The 27,833-nt window shown below is 42.6% G+C and overlaps 1 protein-coding gene across 1 annotated transcript; it reads left to right on the plus strand.

Moving 5' to 3' along the window:
- Positions 1-201: 201 nt before the first annotated feature.
- On the plus strand, positions 202-25,833 carry fhl5 (four and a half LIM domains 5; the record flags this gene model as incomplete). Its single annotated transcript, XM_084181721.1, has 5 exons — positions 202-360; positions 1,598-1,772; positions 7,243-7,412; positions 15,170-15,356; positions 25,682-25,833. The coding sequence occupies 5 exons, from the start codon at positions 202-204 to the stop codon at positions 25,831-25,833; spliced, it is 843 nt and encodes a 280-aa protein (XP_084037847.1).
- Positions 25,834-27,833: the final 2,000 nt, after the last annotated feature.

Genomic DNA, 27,833 nt, shown 5'->3' on the forward strand with positions numbered 1-27,833 from the left:
CCTTGGAACCAACATCATCAGAGGTAAAAAAATAAAAATAAGTCAGCACTTAGAATTCAGACTACTTTGAACTATATGGGGAAGGACATTGGTTGGATCCTGATTGCAGGAAGGAAGGCTATTTACTAAGGATACAAATAATATTTTGGTATTTTCTTGCTGTTCATTTCTGTGTCTTTGACCTGCAGGTAAAGAGCAAGCATGTCTACAGAGCGGTTTGACTGCCATTACTGCAAGGAGTCCTTGTTGGGAAATAAATATGTTTTGAAGGAGGATACTCAGTACTGCATTAAGTGTTATGAGAACTTGTTCTCCAATTGCTGTGAAGTGTGCTCTCTGCCTATTGGGTGCAACTGTAAGGTAAGCATTATGTACTGACCACATATAACGCATATTTTCATGTGCATAGAGTATTATATACTGAGTATAGAAAACATTAAGAACACCTGCTCTTGCCATGACAGACTGACCAGGTGAATCCAGGTGAAAGCTATGATCCCTTATTGATGTCACTTGTTAAATCTACTTCAATCAGTGTAGATGAAGGGCAGGAGACAGATTAAAGAAGGATTGTTAAGCCTTGAGACAACTGAGACATGGATTGTGTATGTTTGCCATTCAGAGGGTGAATGGGCAAGACAATATTAGGAAGGTGTTCCTAATGTTTGGTATACTCAGTGTATATAAATAAGCACGTCGGTGAAACTGAAGTACAAGATTGTTATGTTTAAAGGGGCAGTGCAGTCAAAAATGTGATTTTCTGTTTTTTTAATGATATTTCCACACTATGAGGTCGAAATAAAACTGAAATTGTGAAAATTATGATCATGTCCTTTTAGTGTAAGAGCTTTTTGAAGAACAAAAAAAAAACGCCTACAATTTCAGCCTATTCAGGTGGGATGGAATGTTTGGGCCCAGATCATGTCACAATCTGATCTGATTGTTCTGACCAATGACCAATCATATTTTATTTGCATATGTATCCTCCTACTTGGAAGGGGTAAGGGGGTAGGCTCTCTAGAGTCTAGACGATCCTATCCGCCAATCAGGGCTATGTATGTAAATACGTATATTTACATTTCTATCAACACGGCTCATGAAATAAACACACAAATTAAAAACACTGCATTGGGGCTTTAAAGCCTTTCGTCAGTTATGGTTTGAACAAGCAAAGTTGTGAAAAATGTCCAAGGTTTATAGACATCTAATTAACAGAACTGCATACCCTCAAACAAAGAATGGGCCACCAACAAAAATATGCATCCCATGACATTTTGACATTAATTATTGTTGTTCTCAAATATTGACTTTCCATGGGAAAAAAAATACTTTCAAAAAACATGCTTTTAAGCTATATATAATTTGTTCAGAAATTATCCAATGACAACAAAAACCAACAATACCAACAAAAACCAAATGTTTTTTGGTGATGATAAGGTAAGACAGTTGATAAGGAAGACAGTAATCTCAGTAAGGTATTATTTATAAATCATATTCTTTCAAATTCTTTGATTTAATCAATTAAATTGCTGTGGGAATAATAACCATCAATCCAATCCATTCCATGGTTAACACTGTCTATATGTTTGTGTGATAGGATCTGTCCTATAAGGATCGCCACTGGCATGAGCAGTGCTTCAAGTGTGCCAAATGCAGCCGCTCTCTGGTGGAAAAGCCCTTTGCAGCTAAGGATGAACAACTGCTCTGCACAGAGTGTTACTCCCATGAGTACTCCTCCAAGTGCTCCACCTGCAAGAAAACCATCATGCCAGGTGCTGTAGGACAACAATGATCATGATATTGATTATTATAAAATATGTATTTTAGTTCACATTGTTCTTCCCTGAAAAATGCTTGATATGATATAGCAAGAACTATAACATTGCATTGACCACCAATACATTTGTCACCATTCCTCAGTCCCTATTGGTGGAGGTGTTCTATTTCTGCAGGCCTACTACTATATGTGCAGTACAGGGGCAGTCGGTGCCATTTAAGATTAGGGAGGACGATTTTCTTTTTTTTATGAGCATGGCCTTATTTCTATTACAGCATATTGGATGACTGTCATTCATATTCCATTCACCCAGCTCAAAGTAACATCGATAGGTTTAGGCTACAACATCATACTCAAATTGTCCCTATACGCATCATAAGGTGGGTACCCTACGAATGAACGTTTATAACGTAGGTGCACAGGTTGAGAGACAAATTGGCGTAATCAAGGTGACAGACAGTGACACATTCAATACCGCCTTGCACACATTAGTCTAAACCGTTGCAAACAAGAGCTTCTATTGGAAAAATTCAGGTAGGTTTATCTCCATTTCGTTCCGTTTGCTTCCGTTTAAGAAACGTTTTTCAATAGAATTGGCAGCATGAATACACCCCTGATCACCCGCAACACAGTTCACTTTCAAAGCAGCCACATGCAAACAGCATCATCACATTACTCGTTGTATAATTCCTTCTTGCATCTACGCGCTCTCCTTCTCTCTTTTCTCTTCGCTTGTGGACTTCAGTGCACAACACAACAGCTGTCTGTGACCATGCGAAAAACCTTTCAAAGCCAAACCGCTACACACAGCCTACATCGTTGTCAATGTCACCATAATAGCTGGTCAACATAGCTACTAGAACTAACGCATAAGCAAACCCGCTACAATCATGCAGTACAGTATACAGAAAGCAGTTTAGCAGTTACACTGGCAGGCCCCGGTGGCAATAAATTAATATAACCAAAAGCTTACCTTGACTTGGAAGAGTTCCAGTGTTTGCATTTGTTTTTATTATGGATGCCCATTAGCTACTGCCAAGGCAGCAACTACCCTTCCTGGGGTCCAGCAGAATTAAGGCAGTAATACAATTTTAAAAACATTACAATACATTCACAACAGATTTCACAACACACTAAGTGTGTGCCCTCAGGCCCGTACTCTACCACCATATATCTACAACACAAAATGTGTACGTGTGTGTTTAGTGCGTATTTTATCGTGTGTGTGTATGCATGTGTCTGTGCCTATGTTTGTGTTGCTTCACAGTCCCTGCTGTTCCATAAGGTGTATTTGTATCTGTTTTTACTGCTTGTATTCATGGCTGTATGTAGTACTGTGCGCCTCCCATAGTCTGTTCTGGACTTGGGGACTGTGAAGAGACCTCTGGTGCATGTCTTGTGGGGTATGCATGGGTGACTGAGCTGTGTGCCAGTAGTTCAAACAGACAGCTCGGTATATTCAACATGTCAATACCGCTCACAAATGCAAGTAGTAATGAGGTCAATCTCTCATCCACTTTGAACCAGGAGAGATTGACATGCATATTACAGTGCCTTCGGAATGTATTCAGACCCCTTGACTTTTTCCACATTTTGTTATGTTACAGCCTTATTCTAAAATTGATTTAAATGTTTTTCCCCCCTTATCAATCTACACACAATACCCCATAATGACAAAGCAAAAACTGAAAATAAATAAAATAAAACTGAAATATCACATTTACATAAGTATTCAGACTCTTTACTCAGTACTTTGTTGAAGCACCTTTGGCAGCGATTACAGCCTCAAGTATTCTTGGGTATGATGCTACAAGTTTGGCACACCTGTATTTGGGGACTTTCTCTCATTCCTCTCTGCAGATCCTCTCAAGCTCTGTCAGGTTGGGTGGGGAGCGTTGCTGCACAGCTATTTTCAGGTCTCTCAAGAGATGTTAGATCGGGTACAAGTCCGGGATCTGGCTGGGCCACTCAAGGATTTACAGAGACTTGTCCCGAAGCCACTCCTGCATTGTCTTGGCTGTGTGCATAGGGTCATTGTCCTGTTGGAAGATGAACCTTCACCCCAGTCTGAGGTCCTGAGCGATCTGGAGCAGGTTTTCATCAAGGATTTCTCTGTACTTTGCTCCATTCATCTTTGCCTCGATCCTGACTCGTCTCCCAGTCCCTGCCGCTGAAAAACATCCACACAGCATGATGCTGACACCACCATGCTTCACCGTAGGATGGTGCCAGGCTTCCTCCACACTTGACACTTGGCATTCAGGCCAAAGAGTTCCATCTTGGTTTCATCAGACCAGAGAATCTTGTTTCTCATGGTCTGAGAGTCTTTAGGTGCCTTTTGGCAAACTCCAAGTGGGCTGTCATGTGCCTTTTACTGAGGAGTGGCTTCCGTCTGGACATAAAGGCCTGATTGGTGGAGTGCTGCAGAGATGGTTGTCCTTCTGGAAGGTTCTCCCATCTCCACAGAGGAACTCTAGAGCTCTGTCAGAGTGACCATCGGGTTCTTGGTCACCTCCCTGACCAAGGCCATTCTCCTCCGATTGCTCAGTTTGGCCGGGTGGCCAGCTCTAGGAAGAGTCTTGGTGGTTCCAAACTTCTTTCATTTAAGAATGATTGAGGCCACTGTGTTCTTGGGGACCTTCAATGCTGCACCCGGCCAAACTTTAACACCCTTTCCCAGATCTGTGTCTCGACACAGTCCTGTCTCGGAGCTCTATGGACAATTCCTTCGACCTCATGGCTTGGTTTTTGCTCTTGGGTACGTGGATTGTTTTTCTAGTGAGTTTGCTGAAGTTGTGGTCGATGTTTACTTGTCCCTGGTGATGGTGGTTCTAAGTCTCTCATTATTGCTTACATATCAGATGGAGCTTGGCGCTTGTGAACATGGGTCACAGGTTTTCCCTTGGTTTGCTCAAGTCAGAGACTTTTGGCAGGAAGAAATTACCTGAGTGCAGAGCAGTGAATTTGATGGTTTTGTGTTTTGATTTGGTTCTGGTTTTCTAGAATGGCTTTATCTCAGAGTTGAGGGTTTCTGTAGTCATGTTGCATAGTTTTGCAGCTGTAGTGTTTATACTGTACATATTAGTATCTTTAGTTAACCCTTTCCACTTGTGAGAATTAGCCTATATGGATAGGGCTAAATTGAAATATTTCTTACAGAAGAAATATGGAAAGCATATGCATAACCATGGTAGCAATTAAAAAGTAACAGTTTGGAGATTATGAATTATTAGACTAAAGGTAAGGACACAACAGTTCACCTGACAAGACTGAATCCAAACATTAGACTATTGATTTTATGTGCATTTTTCATTGACTGTACTGTTCACAACATTTGTTGATAACGAAATCTAAAAATACTCTGGATACATCCGTAAGGTAAGAATATTCGTGGAAAATTTGGGCTAAGTGAGTTTGTGGGTTTGAGTGAGAGGTTAAATTGGTGTCTCCAAGTGGCCACACATCTCTCCAAAGTGTGCACAGTTCCTAAGTAATTTCAATACACTTTTATGACTCAAAGAAGAGTCTTCAACACTAGCTAGGTTTCCATTCAATTGGCAACAGAATTCATGTCACGACTTCCGCCGAGGCTGCCTCCCCTCCTTGTTCGGGCAGGTTTCGGCGTTCGTCGTCACCGGCTTACTAGCTACTGCCGCTCCCATTCTCATCACTCCACTTGTCTTGTCTTGTCAATCACACACACCTGGTGCTCATCCCCTAATTAGTCTGTGTATAAGTGTTCCCTCTGCCCCCTTGTGATTGTTCTATGTGGGAAGAGAGTAGCTCGGTTGAGATACTCTCTCATTTATTTTGCCAGGGTTGATTTTCCCCTGTGTCATTACATTTATTGTATTTTCTGAGACTGTGTTTGGTCAGGGAGGATTGTTTTCCCCTGTACCTGTTTCGATTGCCGTTGTAGGCACATTGTATGTCTGGAAGGAATACATCTGCATCCGGTTATTTTACTCCTGCACCTGACTCCGTCCATCATTCACCACAATTCTAGAATCCGTATAAAGAAAATATGTGCATTTTCCCACCAGTGGTGGGTTTCCACCACATTGACTTGTTGTGGCTAAAAATCAGTTGCTGATAACATACTCCACACAAAATGTAATTTTTTGCTTAATTTTTCATGTACCAAATAAAAATCTAAAGTTCAATGTGTTTCCGTCGCATCGCAACTGTCACGATCGTCAGGGTAAGGAGTAGACCAAGGCGCAGCGTTGCAGGCAAACATACTCGTTTATTAGCGAAACGTGATGAAAACAACAAAAGACGGTAACGTGACAGTACACGGTAAAACACAACCAACTAGAAACAAGAACCCACAAAACACAAAGGAAAACCGACAGTTTAAATATGGCTCCCAATCAGAGACAACCAGCAAACAGCTGACACTCGTTGCCTCTGATTGGGAGTCACTCAGGCCAACATAGAAAATGACAAACTAGAACCCCCAACATAGAAATATAACACATAGAATAAACACACCCTGGCTCAACAAATAGAGTCCCCGAGCCAGGGTGTGACAGCAACTCTACAGATAGTTTTGTCACAATAACTGTTGCGTTAAATAGCAAATGTACCTACTCTGGTCTTGGCACATGCACTCTAGCCAACAGCTCGCCGATATAGTTTGGGTAGGCTGAGCGGGTAAGCTAGTCTACATGATGAGATTATTATGGATAAGAGCGAGAATATTACTTATTTCATCTGTATCCTAATAAACTTAGCCTTAGCCAGCTAGCTAACATAAATAGCATTCCTCTCTGTTCAAAACTGTGTTTGAGTAAACTAAATTGCTAGCTGCATTAGCTAGCTAAGTAAGTGAAAGTGAAGGTGAAAAAAATACAACGAAATATAGCTAGCTCTCTCTCTGCTGCTTCTCCTTCATTTTTGAAGAAATTCATTTGTTCAAAACTGTTAAACTATTGTCTTTCTTTTGCTTTGAGTCAACTACTCACCACATTTTGCGCACTGCATTGCTAGTTAGCTGTAGCTTTCATTACTAGGATGCTGTGCTTTGCTTGAGTGGACAACATATGCCAGTTCATGCTGCAAGAGCTCTGATAGGTTGGAGGACGTCCTCTGAAAGTCATCATAATTACTGTGGAAGGGGGTGAGAACCATGAGCCTCCTAGGTTTTGTATTGCCGTCAGAGGAGGACGGAAAATAGCTGTCCTCCGGCTACACCATGGTGCTACCCTACAGAGTGCTATGGAGGCTACTGTAGACCTTCATTGAAAACCAAGTGTTTTAATCAGTTATTTGGTGACGTGAATGTATTTAGTATAGTTTTATCAACAACAAAAAAATATTAATGATGTTTGAATATTTTTATTTTATGAAATTCACTGAGTAGGATGGTCCTCCCCTTCCTTTTCTGAGGAGCCTCCACTGGTGCAGTAGGTGATTGTGTCTTGTTTCCATATGCTGACTAAGCTGTCCTTCTTCTGTGCTAGGTTCCCGCAAAATGGAGTACAAGGGGAACAGCTGGCATGAGACCTGCTTCCTGTGCAACCGCTGCCAGCAGCCAATAGGAACCAAGTCCTTCATCCCCAAAGACAACGGCTACTTCTGCGTGCCCTGTTTTGAGAAGCAATTTGCATATCAGTGCTGTGCCTGTAAAAAAGTAAGAATCTTACAGTCTCATGGTTTGAACTGTATGTTAAATAGCGAGGGTTCTTTTACAAGTTTGTATTTACACTGTAGGATGTAGACATAAGCAGCACACTAGAAGAATGTGTAATTGTATGTGTGAAGACCCAACCCAATTTGTTTTCTGTTAGTTCAGATTCTGAGCTCCAAAATGGTATATCATACACTGTGATTGGAGAAAGCATGGGAAATGAATGCTGTTTTAAAAGTTCATAAACTTGTTATCCCACTTAGGAGACAAGTAGCAGAAAAATGCCCTTGAAAGCTTTTGTTGAGTGCTAGAGACCCACCCATCGCTTTAAGAATTCACATGTAAACGCATGGCCAACCCCTTCATTATCTCAGCCAATCATCGCTAGCCAGGAAGGATCCTGTGATATGGAATTGGTTAGGTAGTTTAAACAGCACACTACAGCTCACTACCACTACCACACTCCATTCCCCCAGGGGGCAGTAGCACTAAGACCCCTAGACCTAACGAGTGCAGCAAAATCAGTAGGCTAGTTATTGGTTTTGTTACATGTGGGGGCTCGTCTGGGATAAATGTTAAAGTTGCACTATGCAGAAATCGCTCCACCATTTCCAGGTTGCTAAAACTCTAATAGTTCACCTAATTTCAGATTATGTGACAAAATAAGATAGTATAGTATAGAGAATCATTATACCATCTAAACTGCTGTGAAATATATTTTCCAGGACCAAAATATTGTTGTTTCAGCTGTTTGAAGCTGGTGTACAAAACCAAAAGTAAAAGACGCAAAAACAAAACATAAGAACGGGAAGCATAGAAAAAGCGCACATAGAATTGATCTACCGCTTCTTAGACTTGCTTTCAAGTAGAATGATAGATCTATAAATCACGTTTCTATGTGAATTTGGTCAGGTAGCCAAAAACGTTACATATTGACATTTTAACATTTAGGACTCAATTGGGGCAGAAGAAGTAATGACGCCGGAAGGGATGGCTGCCGTTTTACGGGCTCCTAACCAATTGTGCTCTTCAACACGGGGGCCCCTCAGGGGTGCGTGCTTAGTCCCCTCCTGTATTCACCCACGACTGCGTGGCCAAGCACAACACCAACACCATCATTAAGTTTGCTGACGATACAACAGTGGTAGGCCTGATTACCGACAACGATGAGACAGCCTATAGGGAGGAGGTCAGAGACCTGGCAGTGTGGTGCCAGGACAACAACCTCTCCCTCAACGTGAGCAAGACAAAGGAGATGATCTTGGACAACAGGAAAAGGAGGGCTGAACACGCCCCCATTCAAGTTCCTTGGTGTCTACATCACCAACAAACTATCATGCTCCAAACACACCAAGAAAGTCGTGAAGATGGCACAACAACGCCTTTTCCACCTAAGGAGACTGAAAAGATTTGGTATGGGTCCCCAGATCCTCAAAAAGTTCTACAGCTGCACCATTGAGAGCATCCTGACCGGTTGCATCACCGCCTTGTATGGCAACTGCTCGGCATCTGACCGTAAGGCGCAACAGAGGGTAGTGCGTCCAGCCCAGTACATCACTGGGGCCAAGCTTCCTGCCATCCAGGACCTATATCCTAGGCGGTGTCAGAGTAAGGCCCCAAAAATTGTCAAAGACTCCAGTCACCCAAGTCATAGACTGTTCTCTCTGCTACCGCACGGCAAGCGGTACTGGAGCGTCAAGTCTAGGTCCAAAAGGCTCCTTAATAGCTTCTACCCCTAAGCCATAAGACTGCTGAACAATTCATCAAATGGCCACCCGGACTATTTGCATTGACCCCCCCCCCCCCCCCCCCCCCCTTTGTTTTTACACTGCTGCTTCTCGCTGTTTATTATCCATGCATAGTCACTTTACCCCTACCTACATGTACAAATTACCTCGACTAACCTGTACCCCTGCACATTGACTGGGTACCGGTACCCCCTGTATGTAGCCTCATTATTGTTATTTTATTGTGTTCCTTTTTTTTTCTTCTTCTTTTTTTAACTTTAGTTTATTTAGTAAATATTTTCTTAACTCTATTTTCTTAAAACTGCATTGTTGTTTAAGGGCTTGTAAGTAAGCATTTCACGGTAAGGTCTACACCTGTTGCATTCAGCGCATGTGACAAATCAAATTTGATTTGATTTGATCTTAGCAGTCCGGGTGGTTTTAAACCGGTATGGTTTGGTAGAGTCATTGTGCATTTGTTGAGAAAGTTTGTTGCAAGTGTCGACCTAGCATGCTAGGTGAGGTTTGCAGTAGCGCTAGTGTGAGTTTCGTTTGCAGGTTATCAAGATAGATTATGTTTTTTTGGTCAACAGAAATGTTTGGTGGGACCTCGCCCGCAAATGTTGTCAAATGTTTGCAGCTGGTAGTCGTTAGCTACCGTAGGGCGGCTGAGGTGTTTTGCTCGTGGACCAGAACATTTTATGTTGACTGTTTTGCAAGATTTGGAGTCTGGAGGACTCTGTGGCAGATGCGTTTGTGTTAGCGCTAGGCTAGTGGCTAACTGTTGCTGTGGTTTATAGCTTTGGTAAATGCGTTTGTGGTATTGCTGGGCTAGTGGCTAACTTTAGCTTTTGTGCTTGCTGTGCTGGTTTTTGCCTGGTTGGAGTGGTTATCTATGGGGCTGGGAGAGTGTGCATGTATTGGTTGGTTAGTAGCGTGCTATAGTGGCTAATTGTGACTTTTGTCAATCGGTTTAATGGTTCTGTTCAGGATATTGATTTTGACTACGGGGTGTTGGAGCCAGAAGTGTTTTGTGCATATGTAGAGGATAGTGGGTTTTTTTTCAAGCGAGGGATCAGTTACAGTGGGGGAAAAAAGTATTTAGTCAGCCACCAATTGTGCAAGTTCTCCCACTTAAAAAGATGAGAGAGGCCTGTAATTTTCATCATAGGTACACGTCAACTATGACAGACAAATTGAGATTTTTTTTCTCCAGAAAATCACAATGTAGGATTTTTAATGAATTTATTTGCAAATTATGGTGGAAAATAAGTATTTGGTCACCTAAAAACAAGCAAGATTTTTGGCTCTCACAGACCTGTAACTTCTTCTTTAAGATGCTCCTCTGTCCTCCACTCGTTACCTGTATTAATGGCACCTGTTTGAACTTGTTATCAGTATAAAAGACACCTGTCCACAACCTCACACAGTCACACTCCAAACTCCACTATGGCCAAGACCAAAGAGCTGTCAAAGGACACCAGAAACAAAATTGTAGACCTGCACCAGGCTGGGAAGACTGAATCTGCAATAGGTAAGCAGCTTGGTTTGAAGAAATCAACTGTGGGAGCAATTATTAGGAAATGGAAGACATACAAGACCACTGATAATCTCCCTCGATCTGGGGCTCCACGCAAGATCTCACCCCGTGGGGTCAAAATGATCACAAGAACGGTGAGCAAAAATCCCAGAACCACACGGGGGGACCTAGTGAATGACCTGCAGAGAGCTGGGACCAAAGTAACAAAGCCTACCATCAGTAACACACTACACCGCCAGGGACTCAAATCCTGCAGTGCCAGACGTGTCCCCCTGCTTAAGCCAGTACATGTCCAGGCCCATCTGAAGTTTGCTAGAGTGCATTTGGATGATCCAGAAGAGGATTGGGACAATGTCATATGGTCAGATGAAACCAAAATAGAACTTTTTCGTAAAAACTCAACTCGTCGTGTTTGGAGGACAAAGAATGCTGAGTTGCATCCAAAGAACAACATACCTACTGTGAAGCATGGGGGTGGAAACATCATGCTTTGGGGCTGTTTTTCTGCAAAGGGACCAGGACGACTGATCCGTGTAAAGGAAAGAATGAATGGGGCCATGTATCGTGAGATTTTGAGTGAAAACCTCCTTCCATCAGCAAGGGCATTGAAGATGAAACGTGGCTGGGTCTTTCAGCATGACAATGATCCCAAACACACCGCCCGGGCAACGAAGGAGTGGCTTCGTAAGAAGCATTTCAAGGTCCTGGAGTGGCCTAGCCAGTCTCCAGATCTCAACCCCATACAAAATCTTTGGAGGGAGTTGAAAGTCCGTGTTGCCCAGCGACAGCCCCAAAACATCAGTGCTCTATAGGAGATCTGCATGGAGGAATGGGCCAAAATACCAGCAACAGTGTGTGAAAACCTTGTGAAGACTTACAGAAAACGTTTGACCTGTGTCATTGCCAACAAAGGGTATATAACAAAGTATTGAGAAACTTTTGTTATTGACCAAATACTTATTTTCCACCATAATTTGCAAATAAATTCATTAAAAATCCTACAATGTGATTTTCTGGAATTTTTTTTCTCATTTTGTCTGTCATAGTTGACGTGTACCTATGATGAAAATTACAGGCCTCTCTCATCTTTTTAAGTGGGAGAACTTGCACAATTGGTGGCTGACTAAATACTTTTTTTCCCCACTGTATGTCAGGTGGCAAAAATGCTAGAGGTTGAAATAGCAGAGGAATTGAGCAAGTTAGAGGTGGCAGTGTTGTTATGGGAGATGTAGAGTGAGTGCTTGCCGCCGGTTCTGATCGATAGCAGTCTACATGATGAGATTATTATGGATAAGAGCGAGAATATTTGTATTTGTCAACTGGCAGTCAGGCATCAATCATCATGTCACTAGAATAAGACCCTCTATATTTATTGGAAAAGAGCATCAAGATCACTGTGCACTTTCACCACCCTGTGAAGTTCATCATAACTTATTTCATCTGTATCCTAGTAAACTGCATGCTTTCCCGAGTCGTAGTGGGAGAACCACACACCATATCATCGCGTGACTCCAAGTTTACTTCGATATGTTGGTTATTATATCAATATTTGCGCATAAAGGCATTTCCACAGCCATTTCTCAAATAAGTCATTTTACTGACACAAAAAGATCACACCATGTCGAATGAACAAATTATCTGTACCGAAACTTCCTGTTTCCATTACAGCTGTCGTAATTATATTTATACGGTATGACTTTTTATGCATAAAAACTGTGGATGGAAACGTGGTTTAGAAAGTGCTTTTTTGAGCTCTCCTAGCTGTGCAGTTGAAGAACTGCACTCCTGAGTGGCGCAGTGGTCTAAGGCACTGCATTGCAGTGCTAACTGTGCCACTAGAGATCCTGGTTCGAATCCAGGCTCTGTCGCAGCCGGCCGCGACCGGGAGACTCATGGGCGGTGCACAATTGGCCCAGGGTAGGGGAGGGGATGTAGCTCAGTTGATAGAGCATGGCGTTTGCAACGCCAGGGTTGTGGGTTCGATTCCCACGGGGGGCCAGTATAAAAAAATATATATATATATATGTGGTCACTAACTGTAAGTCGCTCTGGATAAGAGCTTCTGCTAAATGACTAAAATTTAAAAAATGAACTAGAGCAACCACACTTGTAGTTGTTTTGTTTGGAACACAGCCCTGCATCCCCGCCATCACACAATAACTGTTTTTGTTTACGCAATCCAAAAACGGTCCATTATAAATCACAATCTAGGTCAGTTGGGCATAATTTGAAAGCTTGTTCTATTGCCAACATGACTAGATACATTTCAAATATGATCTTACAATGTTAGGCTTTCACGAGGCAATTCAGAGAAGCAGATCGTAATTTTGGTGCGCATATAATGGAGTCATGAGTGCATTCAGATGCGTGGTCCGAAAGCAAATTTTCTTCACTATACAACAAACATAGGCTCATTCTCTTCAGGACAACCCAGGGTATTTGGTTTGTTTGTATGACATCAAAGCGGTATTTATTATAATCCTCAACATCTCATCTTTCAAAATACATCAAGTCCTCTTAATTTATAACATTTCCCTCACTCAGACAACCAAACATTTTCAAAAGTTGCGCAATTAGCAGGAGGGATGGGGGCAACTTCTTATCGTGTGTGGTGCTCAAGTTCAGTCAAAACCCATACAGAGCTATGAAGCGGAGACCCTGAGCTCTGACATAATGTATGTTACTGTACAGCCACTGCGTTCCAATTTAGGCAGTTATCAGTGTCCAAATCTGCCATTTTCAACCCGTATACGGGTACGAGTGTAAAGGGTTAAGGAAGTGTATAGAAAAGAAATAGAAAACAAAGTATACCATTTTAGGAAAATGCAGGAAAATAGATATTGGTGACTATGTGAGGTCTTTTATTTTCTTGTTGGGGGAGGTGCTATGGAATAGGTTAGGTCATTTAGACAGCACACTACAGCTCACTACCACTACCACACTCCATTCCCCCAGGGGGCAGTAGTACCCAGGTCCAAGTGCTGTGCTGCCAAGATGTAATAAAGACAGGTGCTGCCAATTAAGTGTGGATCGTCAGTCAGAGTACCAGCTGGCAAGCCGTTAGGCTGCTGGTTTGGTTGGTGGCCATGAGGCATTTTGTTTGTGTTTGAATCTTTAGTTTGGGCATGCCTTTTTGTAGTTTTCCTTTTTGTATATATTTGTTTCCGTCACCATCTGAAAATAACAATCCACTTGGGCTCGCCGACCCAAATGAGTCATGACAGAGCTGGCCCTGGACCAAGGTAAGGTTGTGGTCTCCCTGGGCACATGTGCATTCAACACTGTCCTCAAATGCTGATTTCTCATATTAATGCACACATCAAATGAGGTCACAGACCATGTAGCTAGGCCTACTACCCTAGACCTAATGAGTGAATAAAAATCAGTAGGCTAGTTATTGGTTTCATAAGGCCTGAATTTAACATTTGTATTCCTATTTACAGATCCCATACAAGTTTGTAATTAGGGCACATGAAAGTTCACATGTTCGATACGTTTTTGTTTGATTTTACGGCCCTACTGTGAAGTTCGCTGACAACACGACCTGGTAGGCCTAATCACCGGCGACGGTGGGGGGGGGCAGTGGAGCAGGTAGACAGCTTCAAGTTCCTCAGTGTCCAAATCAATAAAGACTTAAAATGGTCCAAACACACACACAGTCGTGACGAAAGCGCGACAGTGCCTCTTCCCCCTCAGGAGGTTGAAAAAGTTTGGCATGGACCCTCAAATCCTGTAAAGGTTCTACTGCAGTACCATTGAGAGCATATTGACTGGCTGCATCACTGCTTGGTATGGCAATAGCACAGCCCTCGATCACATGGTGCTACAGAGGGTTGTGCGGACAACCAAGAACACTACTGGGGCTGAGCTCCCTGCCATCCAGGACCTCTATATCAGGCGGTGTGAAAAGAAGGCCTGGATAATCGTCAAAGGCCCAAACCACTCAAGCCATGGACTATTTTCTCTGCTGCCACATGGCAAGATGTACCAGTGCATCAAGTCTGACACCAACAGGCTCTTGAACAGCTTCTATCCCCAAGCAATACGACTGATAAATTGCTAACATAATAGCGACACGGACCGAGTTTACCTTGTGTCTTTAGTTACCTTTTATTTCGGTATTTGCACTGTCTCTGCCTACACTCACATGGCCCTACACACTCGCACACACTGTCACTCCAACACACACACAAACACTCACTCCAACATTTCCTCACTCACATATAATATGCACATCCATTTATACTGACTCTACACACCCACACACCCACAAGCTGCTACTACTCTGTTTATCTTATACCCTTGCTTACTTAATTACTTTATTGTGTATTTCTTATTCTTATTTTTTGTGTTTCTTTTCTTTCTATTAATACATTGTTATTGATTATTATATTGTTGAGTTTTTAGTTTGCTAGAAAGGCATTGAACTGTACTTGTGCATGTGACATTATAACTTGAAACTAGTGTCATCCGTGTGTGTGTGTCTCCTTAAGGCCATTACGACCGGTGGGGTGACCTACAATGACAAACCCTGGCACCGTGAGTGTTTCCTGTGCATCGGCTGTAAGAAGCAGCTATCAGGACAGCGTTTCACCTCCAGAGAGAACTACCCCTACTGTCTGGACTGCTTTAGCAACCTCTATGCCAAGAAGTGTGTGGGTTGCACCAAACCCATCACCAGTGAGTCACTCTACGAATATTGTCATTCATTTTCTCACCCTTCAGGCTACGTTTTTCTATTAATATTCTCTATTTATGCCATGCAATCACACATCGCCTGTTGGTGTTTGTAACATCATATGTGTGCACTTGTAAGTGTGTGTGTATGCAAGCATTATTCTGCATAGTATGCTGTTCATATATTGTAGGGGCTTTATTGTTGGAGGCGGTTAAGAGTGTTGGGCCAGTAACCGAATGGTCACTGGTTTGAATCCCTGAGCCGACTAGGTGAAAAATCTGCCGATGTGCCCTTGAGCAAGGCACCTAATCCTAATTGCTCCTGTATGTCGCTTTGGATAAGAGCGTCTGCTAAATGACAAAACATTTATAATGTTTTTAAAATGAGGCTCACGTGTCAAACGCTAGTTTGCAATTTCATCATGTAAAGAATGGCGCACTGGCATGGTCCGGCAATTAACCTGTCTAACAACAGCTCGCTTAGAAACAAACACAAAAGTGACAATTTCATGCAGCGCTACTGGAAAGTTTTAAGACTCACAAAAAGCAGGTTTTAGCAGAAATGCTGTTGATAATGTCATGGATTTTGAGAGCGAAGCGCAGCCTATGCCTTTTGTGCTGGTGAATCTTTTATTTAGAAACATAAAAAAACAATTGTTTCCTCCCCATTTAGTTGAATTTGATGAAAAAACAACCATAGCCTACCCACCCCTTAATCAAAGCTGGTTTAGCAGCATCGCATAGGTACGTCTTTTTATCCTGGCCATTAGCCAAGTAGCCTTTGAATAAAGGGGTTTTAAATCAAAACCGTCAAAACTGTTCGCTGCTCTGGCACCCCAATGGTGGAACAAGCTCCCTCACGACGCCAGGACAGCGGAGTCACTCACCACCTTCCGGAGGCATTTGAAACCCCACCTCTTTAAGGAATACCTGGGATAGGATAAAGTAATCCCCCCCCCCCCCCAAATTGTAAAGTGGTTATCCCACTGGCTATAGGGTGAACGCACCAATTGGTGAGTCGCTCTGGATAAGAGCGTCTGCTAAATGACGTAAATGTGCCCTTGAGCAAGGCACTTAACCCTAATTGCTCCTGTAAGTCGCTCTGGATAAGAGCGTCTGCTAAATGACTAAAATGTAAATGTAAATGTAAATGGTCTACTGAGATTGCTTTGAAATATGTGACTCGTTTCAGGAAACTGTCGCGGATCACTACTTCACAGTAGTAAACTTTTTTTTTTTTTATCAATGCATTTTTTGGCAGAAATGCCTTCTGGAACATGTGAACTTTCATGTGCCTTAAAAACAAAACTTGTATGCCACCTGCAAATACGAATAAAATTGTTAAATTACGAGCCTAGTTGGTTTAGCCCCAGAAAAAGAAAGCAACCTTCCCGCTGGCCATGATTGGCTGAGATAATAAAGTTGAATGGACAGGCCGAGAAATTAGTTTTGATTGGTCTGCCATATAAAGTGGAGAAAAAAAGTATTTAGTCAGCCACCAATTGTGCAAGTTCGCCCACTTAACCCTCCTGTTATGCTAAAAAAAAATTACATCCACTATGTTACGGGTCAAATTGACCCGCACAGTTTAAACACACTCAAGACAGTCAAAGAATTAAGTAAAAACAGAAACAACTTTATTTTGTCTTATCAGACATTTCAGAACTATTTGTTAAACATATTTCCTTTCTCACAAACAAGATTTTTCAGTTTCCCCAAGTAGGTTTTTTCCCCCCCTATTGGTCCATATTATCCCTTCAGTCTTTCTCTCTACATGTTGAACACAATGTGTGTGTGTGCTTTCTGCAGATGTATTTATTGCATTCTACACAAGTGGTGCTTGTTTTACTGTCTTGTCGAGGGGGGCAGAGCTGGCATCTTTTCCGTTTCTTGCCACTGCCTGTATCCACTGGATCCATTTCTGGTTGATTGGAGGCATGTGTTGATGGTCCAGCTTGAATTTTCTGGACGGCAGATGCAGCTGCTGTCGACCGAGGAGGCCGGACTCTCCTCTGGATCTTGGGAGTGATGAGAGCTTTGCCGAGCTCCTCTAGGAAAAGCCGGCGTCGGTACAATTTGCCACCATTCCATTGCTGGTTGATTTCAGTCCACAGGACATAGGCATTGTAAGCAGACACATCCACAATGTTGTAGAAAATCACCAAAGGCCAGCGGGCAGTCATGCGCTGACAACTATATGTTGCTGTGACTTTATCCAAATTGTCAACTCCTCCTTTGGTGGAATTGTAGTCCAGTATTATTTGTGGCTTGATGTCCTCTCTTGCACTCAGCGATGCATCTTTGTGCATTGTGCTCATTACAAGAACATTCAATCAATCAATCAATCAATTTTATTTTATATAGCCCTTCTTACATCAGCTAATATCTCGAAGAACATTCTTGTTCTTCTTTGGGCAGTATGAAACAACAGTTGCATTTTCAGAGAAAGCAAATTTAGAGGAATGCACAGTTCTGCCCTGCATTTTCAGAAGCTCACTGGGAAGTTCAGGTTTGTTTTTTCTGATTGTTCCAACCATGGTCAGCTTTCTCTTCTGTAGTTCAACACCAAGGCGGTAGGATGTGAAGAAGTTGTCACACGTGATGTTATGACCTTGCAGCCCTTCACTCATGTCCAGCACCACCCGCATCCCCTGGTTTTTCTCAGGCACTCCGCCGGGTGGCTTCCCAGTGTAAACTTGCATATTCCATGCATAGCTTGATGTGGCATCACATGCTGCCCATATTTTGATGCCATATTTTGCAGGCTTGTTTGGCATATACTGTCTGAAGGGACAACGTCCTCTGAATGGAACAAGGCGTTCATCAACTGTAACATGAGGACTGGGATTGTACAGTAACGGTAGAATTTCCACCCATTTATCCCATACATCTCTGATTGCAGCTAGTTTGTCTCTTTCACGTCGACCCGGTCTGGTATCACGGTTATCAAAGCGAATCACCCGAGAAATTATGTGGAATTCTTGTAGAGACATTGTTGCCCGAAATATTGGCCTTCCATTCTCTTCATTCCACAGGCTGGCCGTTGCTTCTCCGTTTGACCGGTAGACTCCAGCTAATATGAGCAATCCAATGTATGCATGCAAGTCAATCCGATCCAGTGGCTTCCAGTTCTCTTGAAACACACGGCTCCCCTCCAAGTTGGTCATGTCCAGAACAATCTTCTCTATTGCTTGGGGTAAAAAGAGCTCAAAAGCTGATTGTATGTCATGGACTCGAGTGACAGCAAATCGTGTAGGTCCTGGAACCATTTTTATTACATTGGAAGCTGAGAGTCTACCTTGACCTCGTTGTGGTGACGGTGACCATTCAATATGACCATCTTTAGACTTCCATGTCTTCTCTTCTCTTGATGATGCTTGTTGCATGCTCTGTCTCTCATCTGATGTAGGGGATGGTACGGCAGACTCCTCCTCTGAATCCTCTTCAATGAAGACAAAATCTGGATCATCAACAGCATTGTCCTCTATCTCTGAAATATCCTCTGTCTCTGAAACCTCTTCTTCTTTTTCACTGTCACAGTCCAGAATTTGTGATAAGACTTCATTGATTGAAAATCTTTTGGAGCTCATTTTTGAGTGTCTGTGTCAGGGACCTGCTGCTCTCACACTGAGGAGAAGCTTGGGAAAGCCCTTTTTAACCCAAACACAATTCTAAAAGTGCAACCAGGACCAGTCAAAACAAAATAAATCAAAGACACTTTTTTGTTTTGCACCTGTGCAAATATATATACACATGAAAGCCTCCGGGTCAAAATGACCCACAACATCATGTTTGTATACAAAATGTACACAGACATTCCACAACACATCAGTGTGTCCACATTTTGCAGTTAGGTTCATGACCCTAAATGAGGAAAAGTCATGTAATTTCATGGCGAAAAAGAGTGGTTAACTAGTATTTTAGACAACGCAAAAGTGGAAACGGGTCAAATTGACCCACAACATAACAGGAGGGTTAAAAAGATGAGAGAGGCCTGTCATTTTCATCATAGGTACACGTGAACTATGACCGACAAAATTAGAAAATAAAATCCAGAAAATCACATTGTAGGATTTTTAATGAATTTATTTGCAAATTATGGTGGAAAATAAGTATTTGGTCAATAACAATAGTTTCTCAATAGTTTGTTATATACACTTTGTTGGCAATGACACAGGTCAAATGTTTTCTGTAAGTCTTCACAAGGTTTTCACACACTGTTGCTGGTATTTTGGCCCATTCCTCCATGCAGATCTCCTCTAGAGCAGTGATGTTTTGGGGCTGTCGCTGGTCAACACGGACTTTCAACTCCCTCCAAAGATTTTGTATGGGGTTGAGATCTGGAGACTGGCTAGGCCACTCCAGGACCTTGAAATGCTTCTTACGAAGCCACTCCTTCGTTGCCCGGGCAGTGTGTTTGGGATCATTGTCATGCTGAAAGACCCAGCCACGTTTCATCTTCAATGCCCTTGCTGATGGAAGGAGGTTTTCACTCAAAATCTCACGATACATGGCCCCATTCATTCTTTCCTTTACACGGATCAGTCGTCCTGGTCCCTTTGCAGAAAAACAGCCCCAAAGCATGATGTTTCCACCCCCATGCTTCACAGTAGGTATGGTGTTCTTTGGATGCAACTCAGCATTCTTTGTCCTCCAAACACGACGAGTTGAGTTTTTACCAAAAAGTTATATTTTGGTTTCATCTGACCATATGACATTCTCCCAATCCTCTTCTGGATCATCCAAATGCACTCTAGCAAACTTCAGACGGGCCTGGACATGTACTGGCTTAAGCAGGGGGACACGTCTGGCACTGCAGGATTTGAGTCCCTGGCGGCGTAGTGTGTTACTGATGGTAGGCTTTGTTACTTTGGTCCCAGCTCTCTGCAGGTCATTCAATAGGTCCCCCTGTGTGGTTCTGGGATTTTTGCTCACCGTTCTTGTGATCATTTTGACCCCACGGGGTGAGATCTTGCGTGGAGCCCCAGATCGAGGGAGATTATCAGTGGTCTTGTATGTCTTCCATTTCCTAATAATTGCTCCCACAGTTGATTTCTTCAAACCAACCTGCTTACCTATTGCAGATTCAGTCTTCCCAGCCTGGTGCAGGTCTACAATTTTGTTTCTGGTGTCCTTTGACAGCTCTTTGGTCTTGGCCATAGTGGAGTTTGGAGTGTGACTGTTTGAGGTTGTGGACAGGTGTCTTTTATACTGATAACAAGTTCAAACAGGTGCCATTAATACAGGTAACGAGTGGAGGACAGGGGAGCCTCTTAAAGAAGTTGTTACAGGTCTGTGAGAGCCAGAAATCTTGCTTGTTTGTAGGTGACCAAATACTTATTTTCCACCATAATTTGCAAATAAATTCATAAAAAATCCTACAATGTGATTATCTGGATTTTTTTTCTTCTCAACTTGTCTGTCATAGTTGACGTGTACCTATGATGAAAATTACAGGCCTCTCTCATCTTTTTAAGTGGGAGAACTTGCACAATTGGTGGCTGACTAAATACTTTTTTCCCCCACTGTAGCACGCTTCTGTCTATTTGAGCTGGTCAGTATGGGTAGGAAATCCTGTCTAATGCCTTTTTTTATATATATATATCGCTAAGTAGAACTGCATAAGTGTGGCTCTCCACTTTCTGGAGGACCGAGTTTTGAAATCAGTGAAATTAGCGTATGATAGCTAAGGAGATGGAGAAAACACCTGTCTCCGGATTACAGTGCCTTGCAGAAGTATTCATCCCTATTAGCGTTTTTCCTATTTTGTTGCATTACAACCTGTAATTGAAATGGATTTATATTTGGATTTCATGTAATGGACATACACAAAATAGTCCAAATTGGTGAAGTGAAATGAAAAAAATAACTTCTTTCAAAAAATTCAAAAAAATAAATAATGGAAAAGTGGTGCGGTGAAAGGAACAAAGTATTTGATCCCCTGCTGATGTTGTGCATTTGCCCACTGACAAAGACATGATCAGTATATAATTTTAATGGTAGGTTTGTTTGAACAGTGAGAGACAGAATAAAAAATTAAAAAATCCAGAAAAACGCATGTCAAAATTTTTATAAATTGATTTGCATTTTAATGAGGGAAATAAGTATTTGACCCCTCTGCAAAACATGACTTAGTACTTGGTGGCAAAACCCTTGTTGGCAATCACAGAGGTCAGCTGTTTTTGTAGTTGGCCACCAGGTTTGCACACATCTTAGGAGGGATTTTGTCCCACTCCTCTTTGCATATCTTCTCCAAGTCATTAAGGTTTCGAGCCTTCAGTTCACTCCACAGATTTTCTATGGGATTAAGGTCTGGAGACTGGCTAGGCCACTCCAGGACCTTAATGTGCTTCTTCTTGAGCCACTCCTTTGTTGCCTTGGCCGTGTGTTTTGGGTCATTGTCATGCTGGAATATCCATCCACGACCCATTTTCAATGCCCTGGCTGAGGGAAGGAGGTTCTTACCAAAGATTTGACGGTACATGGCCCCGTTCATCGTCCCTTTGATGCGGTGAAGTTGTCCTGTCCCCTTAGCACAAAAACACCCCCAAAGCATAACGTTTCCACCTCCGTGTTTGACAGTGGGGATGGTGTTCTTGGGGTCATAGGCAGCATTCCTGAACATATGGAAGAAGAATCTCTGGTCAGATGAGACAAAAATTGAGCTTTTTGGCCATCAAGGAAAACGCTATGTCTGGCGCAAACCCAACACCTCTCACACAGTGAAGCATGGTGGTGACAGCATCATGCTGTGGGGATGTTTTTCATCGGCAGGGACTGGGAAACTGGTCAGAATTGAAGGAATGATGGATGAAGCACGCATGAGAGTCTCAGCTGTTCCGGATGACTTTGTGATCAAAGCTCTCTGTAGCCGATGTGAGTAAGACTTTTAAACAGGTCAACATTCACAAGGCCGCAGGGCCAGACGGATTACCAGGACGTGTACTCCGAGCATTCGCCTGACCAACTGGCAAGTGTCTTCACTGACATTTTCAACATGTCCCTGACTGAGTCTGTAATACCAACATGTTTCAAGCAGACCACCATAGTCCCTGTGCCCAATAACACTAAGATAACCTGCCTAAATGACTACCGACCCGTAGCACTCACATCGTCTGTAGCCATGAAGTACTCTGAAAGACTGGTCATGGCTCACATCAACACCATTATCCCAGAAACCCTAGACCAACTCCAATTTGCATTCCGCCCCAACAGATCCACGGATGCTGCAATCTCTATTGCACTCCACACTGCCCTTCCCACCTGGACAAGAGGAACACCTACGTGAGAATGCTATTCATTGACTACAGCTCAGCGTTCAACACCATAGTGCCCTCAAAGCTCATCACTAAGCTAAGGACCCTGGGACTAAACACCTCCCTCTGCAACTGGATCCTGGACTTCCTGCCGAGCCACTCCCAGGTGGTAAGGGTAGGTAACAATACATCTGCCACGCTGATCCTCTACACGGGGGCCCCTCAGAGGTGCGTGCTCAGCCCCTCCTGTACTCCCTGTTCACCCATGACTGCATGGCCAGGCACGACTCCAACACCATCAAGTTTGCCGACGACACAACAGTGGTAGGCCCGATCACCGAAAATGATGAGACAGCCTATAGGGAGGAGGTCAGAGACCTGGCCGTGTGGTGTCAGGATAACAACCTCTCCCTCAACGTGATCAAGACAAAGGAGATGATTGTAGACTACAGGAAAAAAAAGAGGACTGTGCACGCCCCCATTCTCATCGACGGGGCTGTAGTGGAACAGGTTGAGAGCTTCAAGTTCCTTGGAGTCCACATCACCAACAAACTATCATGGTCCAAACACACCAAGACAGTAGTGAAGAGGGCACGACAAAGCCTATTCACCCTCAGGAGACTGAAAAGATTTGGCATGGGTCCTCAGATCCTCAAAAAGTTATACAGCTGCACCATCGTGAGCATCCTGACTGGTTGCATCACAGTCTGGTATGGCAACTGCTTGGCCTCCGACCATAAGGCACTACAGAGGGTAGTATGTACGGCCCAGTACATCACTGGGGCCAAGCTTCCTGCCATCCAGGACCTCTACCAGGCGGTGTCAGAGGAAGGCCCTAAAAATTGTCAAAGACTCCAGCCACCCTAGTCATAAACTGTTCTCTCTGCTACCGCACGGCAAGCGGTACCAGAGCGCCAAGTCTAGGTCCAAAAGGCTTCTTAACAGCTTCTACACCCAAGCCATAAGACTCCTGAACAGCTAATCATGGCTACCCAAACTATTTGCATTGCCCCCCCACCCCATCCCAACTCCCTCTTTTATGCTGCTGCTACTCTGTTTATTATTTATGCATAGTCACTTTAACTCTACCCACATGTACATATTACCTCAATTACCTCGACTAACTGGTGTCACCGCACATTGACTCTATACCGGTACCGCCTGTATATAACTTCCCTGCTGTTATTTTATTTTACTGCTGCTCTTTAATTATTAGCTATTTAAAAAAATGTCTTAAACTGGTTAAGGGCTTGTAAGCATTTCACTGTAATGTCTACACCTGTGGTATTCGGCGCATGTGGCAAATCAGATTTGATTTTATTCAACACCCGTTGAATATAGCTGGTGTCAGTAAACGTTGGCAATAAAGTGTAAATTGTTGCCAGCAGCACAGTTGCAGTCACCAACGCTCTGGATAACATAAAAACAGCCTAACTAGCTCTGCTAGGGCAATTAAAATGGTCAGTAAGCTGTTCTCTCATTTGTGTCGAAATTGCTAGGAAGCTAGCCAACACTAGCCAGTTAGCTTGGGTGCTTGACTGTTAGGACAGAACGGTCAGATCAAACCTTAAAGAGATGGGTGGGGCTAAAGCTTAAAGGGTGTGAACGATGCTGAATGGGTGTGGACAAAGAAGAGCTCTCCAGTAGGTACCAAAGAATTCAAAGGCTATTTTCTCAAAAGTGAGGTTAGAAGTTTATCAACTTTCAAAGCAGAATTACTTTCCCATTGTTCCTCAAATGCAGTGTATGATATTCCATTTTGTAGCTCTGTGTCTCTGCTTTTATCCCATGTAAAAAACACAATTTCAAATTTTGCTACATAAGACCGAATCAAGGCAGTCGGTCACATATGAGGTTTTTGCCCTCATGCTTTTTCATTAATCACAATTCACATACCTGCAACTTAATTTTGCTTTTTCAAAAGGCTCTCCATCCCCATTTTCAAAGACCACCCCTCGTCTGATTTCCAAAGACACATTCCTCCACTATTCAGTCCTCTTATAATGCCATATCAACGGCAGATTTTTGTTGTTGTCTGCCTCTCATATAGGATACAATTGACAGGAGCTTAGTATTTTGTATAGACATGCAAATGTTATGCGTAAAGACATTTAGGCCTGTGTGTCCACAGTGCCATGGAATGAGAGAAGCGATTTATGATATCATGTTTCTGACCCCATCCTATTTAGAAACGTTGTTTTAAATAACAGATTGCTTGTTTTCCATTTTATTTCAAGCCCTCCATAGGCTACCCTTACCCTAGGCTACTAAGGCTGGTTCAACAGAAATACGTTGTCTTTTTTATCCCGGCCTTGCAAAATAGCCTATCCATAAAATATGTTTAAATGGTCTATTCGTCAGTACCTTGCAAATATACGGCATATTCTAAAACATACACACATATGCCTACCTGCATACTTAATTTTGCTTGTTCAAGCATCCATCCCCATCTCCAAAGTTTATTGGGATGAGCCTTGTCAGGCAGAACTGAGCGCTTTTCCGCTAGATGCTAGATTACTCGTTAATGTAGCCTATGCTATTTAATAAACGGTATTATCAATCAATAAAGGACTAGGAAGATATTATTACCTGCCCCCAGCCGAATTGGAGTTGATGACAACGCAAAGACGGTCAATAAGCTACAAAACTTGAGACAAGCACATGCAGTATTAAGCCATGGAATGCATTAACACCTTGTTTATTCATCAAAACCCAGCCCTTTCGCGCCATTGCCAGCTATTTCACTCATAATTCCGGCTGTGAAAATAACTACAATATTTCTGACACACCCAGGACCTATAGCACTACAGCCAGCACTGAGACCATTGCTTTAGGTTTGTTAAAATAGAGCCCTAGGTGTGTTAACATGTGTGCATATATGCGTCTGCGGGAGAATCTCAATTGCACACTCCTCACATCCCCTCTCCTCGCCTCCTTCTCAAAACCCATTGGATGAGAATGCCAGAGGTCCCTTCCCTCTGACCTTCTCCTCCAATGGGTTTTGAGAAGGAGGCGAGGATTCGAAGAGTATACAATTGAGATTATACCCATATCTGCATCCTTGTGTGGCAGGTCTGGCAGGAGCCAAGTACATCTCCTTTGAGGAGCGCCAGTGGCACAGCGAGTGTTTCACCTGTATGCAGTGCTCCGTGTCTCTAGTGGGCCGTGGCTTCCTCACCCAGCGTGACGACATCCTGTGCACCGACTGCGGCAGAGAGAAATGACTTCACTGGGGAGGTCACGACCTTATGACCTTGTAACAATCCAGCAACAGGTCACACCACACTCAAACCATACTACAACATATTCTGAAACACCACACCAAAACCCTACCCAGCGAGAAGTGACCTCAGTAGATGGTCACAATATTGACCTTTCATCATTCTATTGTTGTTTCAGTGTTGTGACGTTTGTGAGGAGAGGAGCCTTTGATGTACACCTGTAGCTTCCCCTTTCAAGAGAAGTAATAGAATCTTATGACAAGTTAAATGTATAATTTACAGAATAATCTCACTCGTGATAATCTAAACGACAAAGATATGTACTTGACACCAATTATTTTGTCTGCACATTAGTCCTTGCTGTTTGCATGTTTTAAGTTTTCATCATTATTCACATCAAAGTAATAGTAGTTTTGTAGTAGTTTAAATAAGGTGACAATCTAAATCGAGTGATTCATTTTTTGTTCAAATCAAAATTCTGACCTTGATTTATGAATGCATCTGTTGTGTTAAATGAATGGCACTGCTTTGCCTTAATGAATAAAAAGTTGTGTGGGGTCATGTGTTTTGTCTGTTGTACTGAACATGTGGAGGGCTGTTTCTGGTATGACAGTCTTAAACCAGAGAAACTTGTAGCAATGCCGCCATCCAGAGGATGTAACTAATTATGTCAGGTCACACACAGTGCACTATACTTGCGGGAAAATAGACACTGTACATACATAGAAATGTAAGTAAAGTTGTATGTCATCTGGGGGTTATTTAAATGGCTGAAACACCTTTCAGATAAACGTTACATATTGGAGTAACACTTGCTTTTCATTTTTACATTTTACATTTTTGTCATTTAGCAGACACTCTTATCTAGAGCGACTTACAGTTAGTGAGTGCATACATTATTTTTTTTATTTTTTCATACTGGCCCCCTGTGGGAATCGAACCCACAACCCTGGCGTTGCAAACGCCATGCTCTACCAACTGAGCTACATCCCTGCCGGCCATTCCCTCCCCTACCCTGGACGACGTTGGGCCAATTGTGCGCCGCCCCATGGGTCTCCCAGTCGCGGCCGGCTACGACAGAGGCCTGTTACAACATTCAGAATGTTACACCTTACTAAACATACCCCACTCAGTTCATACTGTATATAGTATATTCACCTACTTTTTCCTGACACATTGTCCACTGACCACAAATCTCTCTGGTCTATTCAGAAACTAAAACTACAACTCATTTTAAGTTATGTGGCACCTCAAAACACACATTGTTTTCATCCTTGTAAAAACTGTTTTATGGTGTAACTGTGCATTGTGCGATTGTCCTCCAAGGCTGAGAATAAGTGGTGTAAAATGCTGACACAGACTTCCTCTCAGGATGGGAGTCACAATATGAGGTCAAACTACACTTCAGATGAGAAGGGGTTTCTAACACTCAGTGAAGGAAACTAACCACATGATCGAAGTGGGGACAATTCATTAGAATAAATATTAACAGATGTTAATCTCAACCCTGTGAATATATTTTCTCATTTCATGATAGGTTTGCATTATTGTCTGTGTGACAATGCTGAACAACATTTCCATTTAAACTTTTTTTTGTTCAGTTGTAGATAATTGATTAAATATTATTTGCTTTTTTTTTGTTTCAGGTATTCTAACCTTCTAGAGATGGAGAACAGCATCAGCATACACCAACAAATACAGTAGCAATTAGATTGAAAGCCTTCACCCAAGAGCAAATATATGAAAAACCTCCCACCCCAAAAGACGAATTGGCTGCATTCACACAGGAGTCCAATTCTGATCATTTTTTTCACTAATTGGTCTGTTGACCAATAAGATCAGATCTGAAAAAGATCTGATGTGAAAATATCAAAAGTGATTGGTCAAAAGACAAATTAGTGGAAAGAATATCAGAATTGGGCTGCCTGTCTAAACACATCTATTTAGGCCTATATTCAATCAGATCAAGCATTAACTGGCGATAGCCAACACCCACATAGCTG

Source organism: Coregonus lavaretus (assembly GCF_964263955.1).
Source record: "Coregonus lavaretus genome assembly, chromosome: 18".
NCBI classification, from domain to species: domain Eukaryota; kingdom Metazoa; phylum Chordata; class Actinopteri; order Salmoniformes; family Salmonidae; genus Coregonus; species Coregonus lavaretus.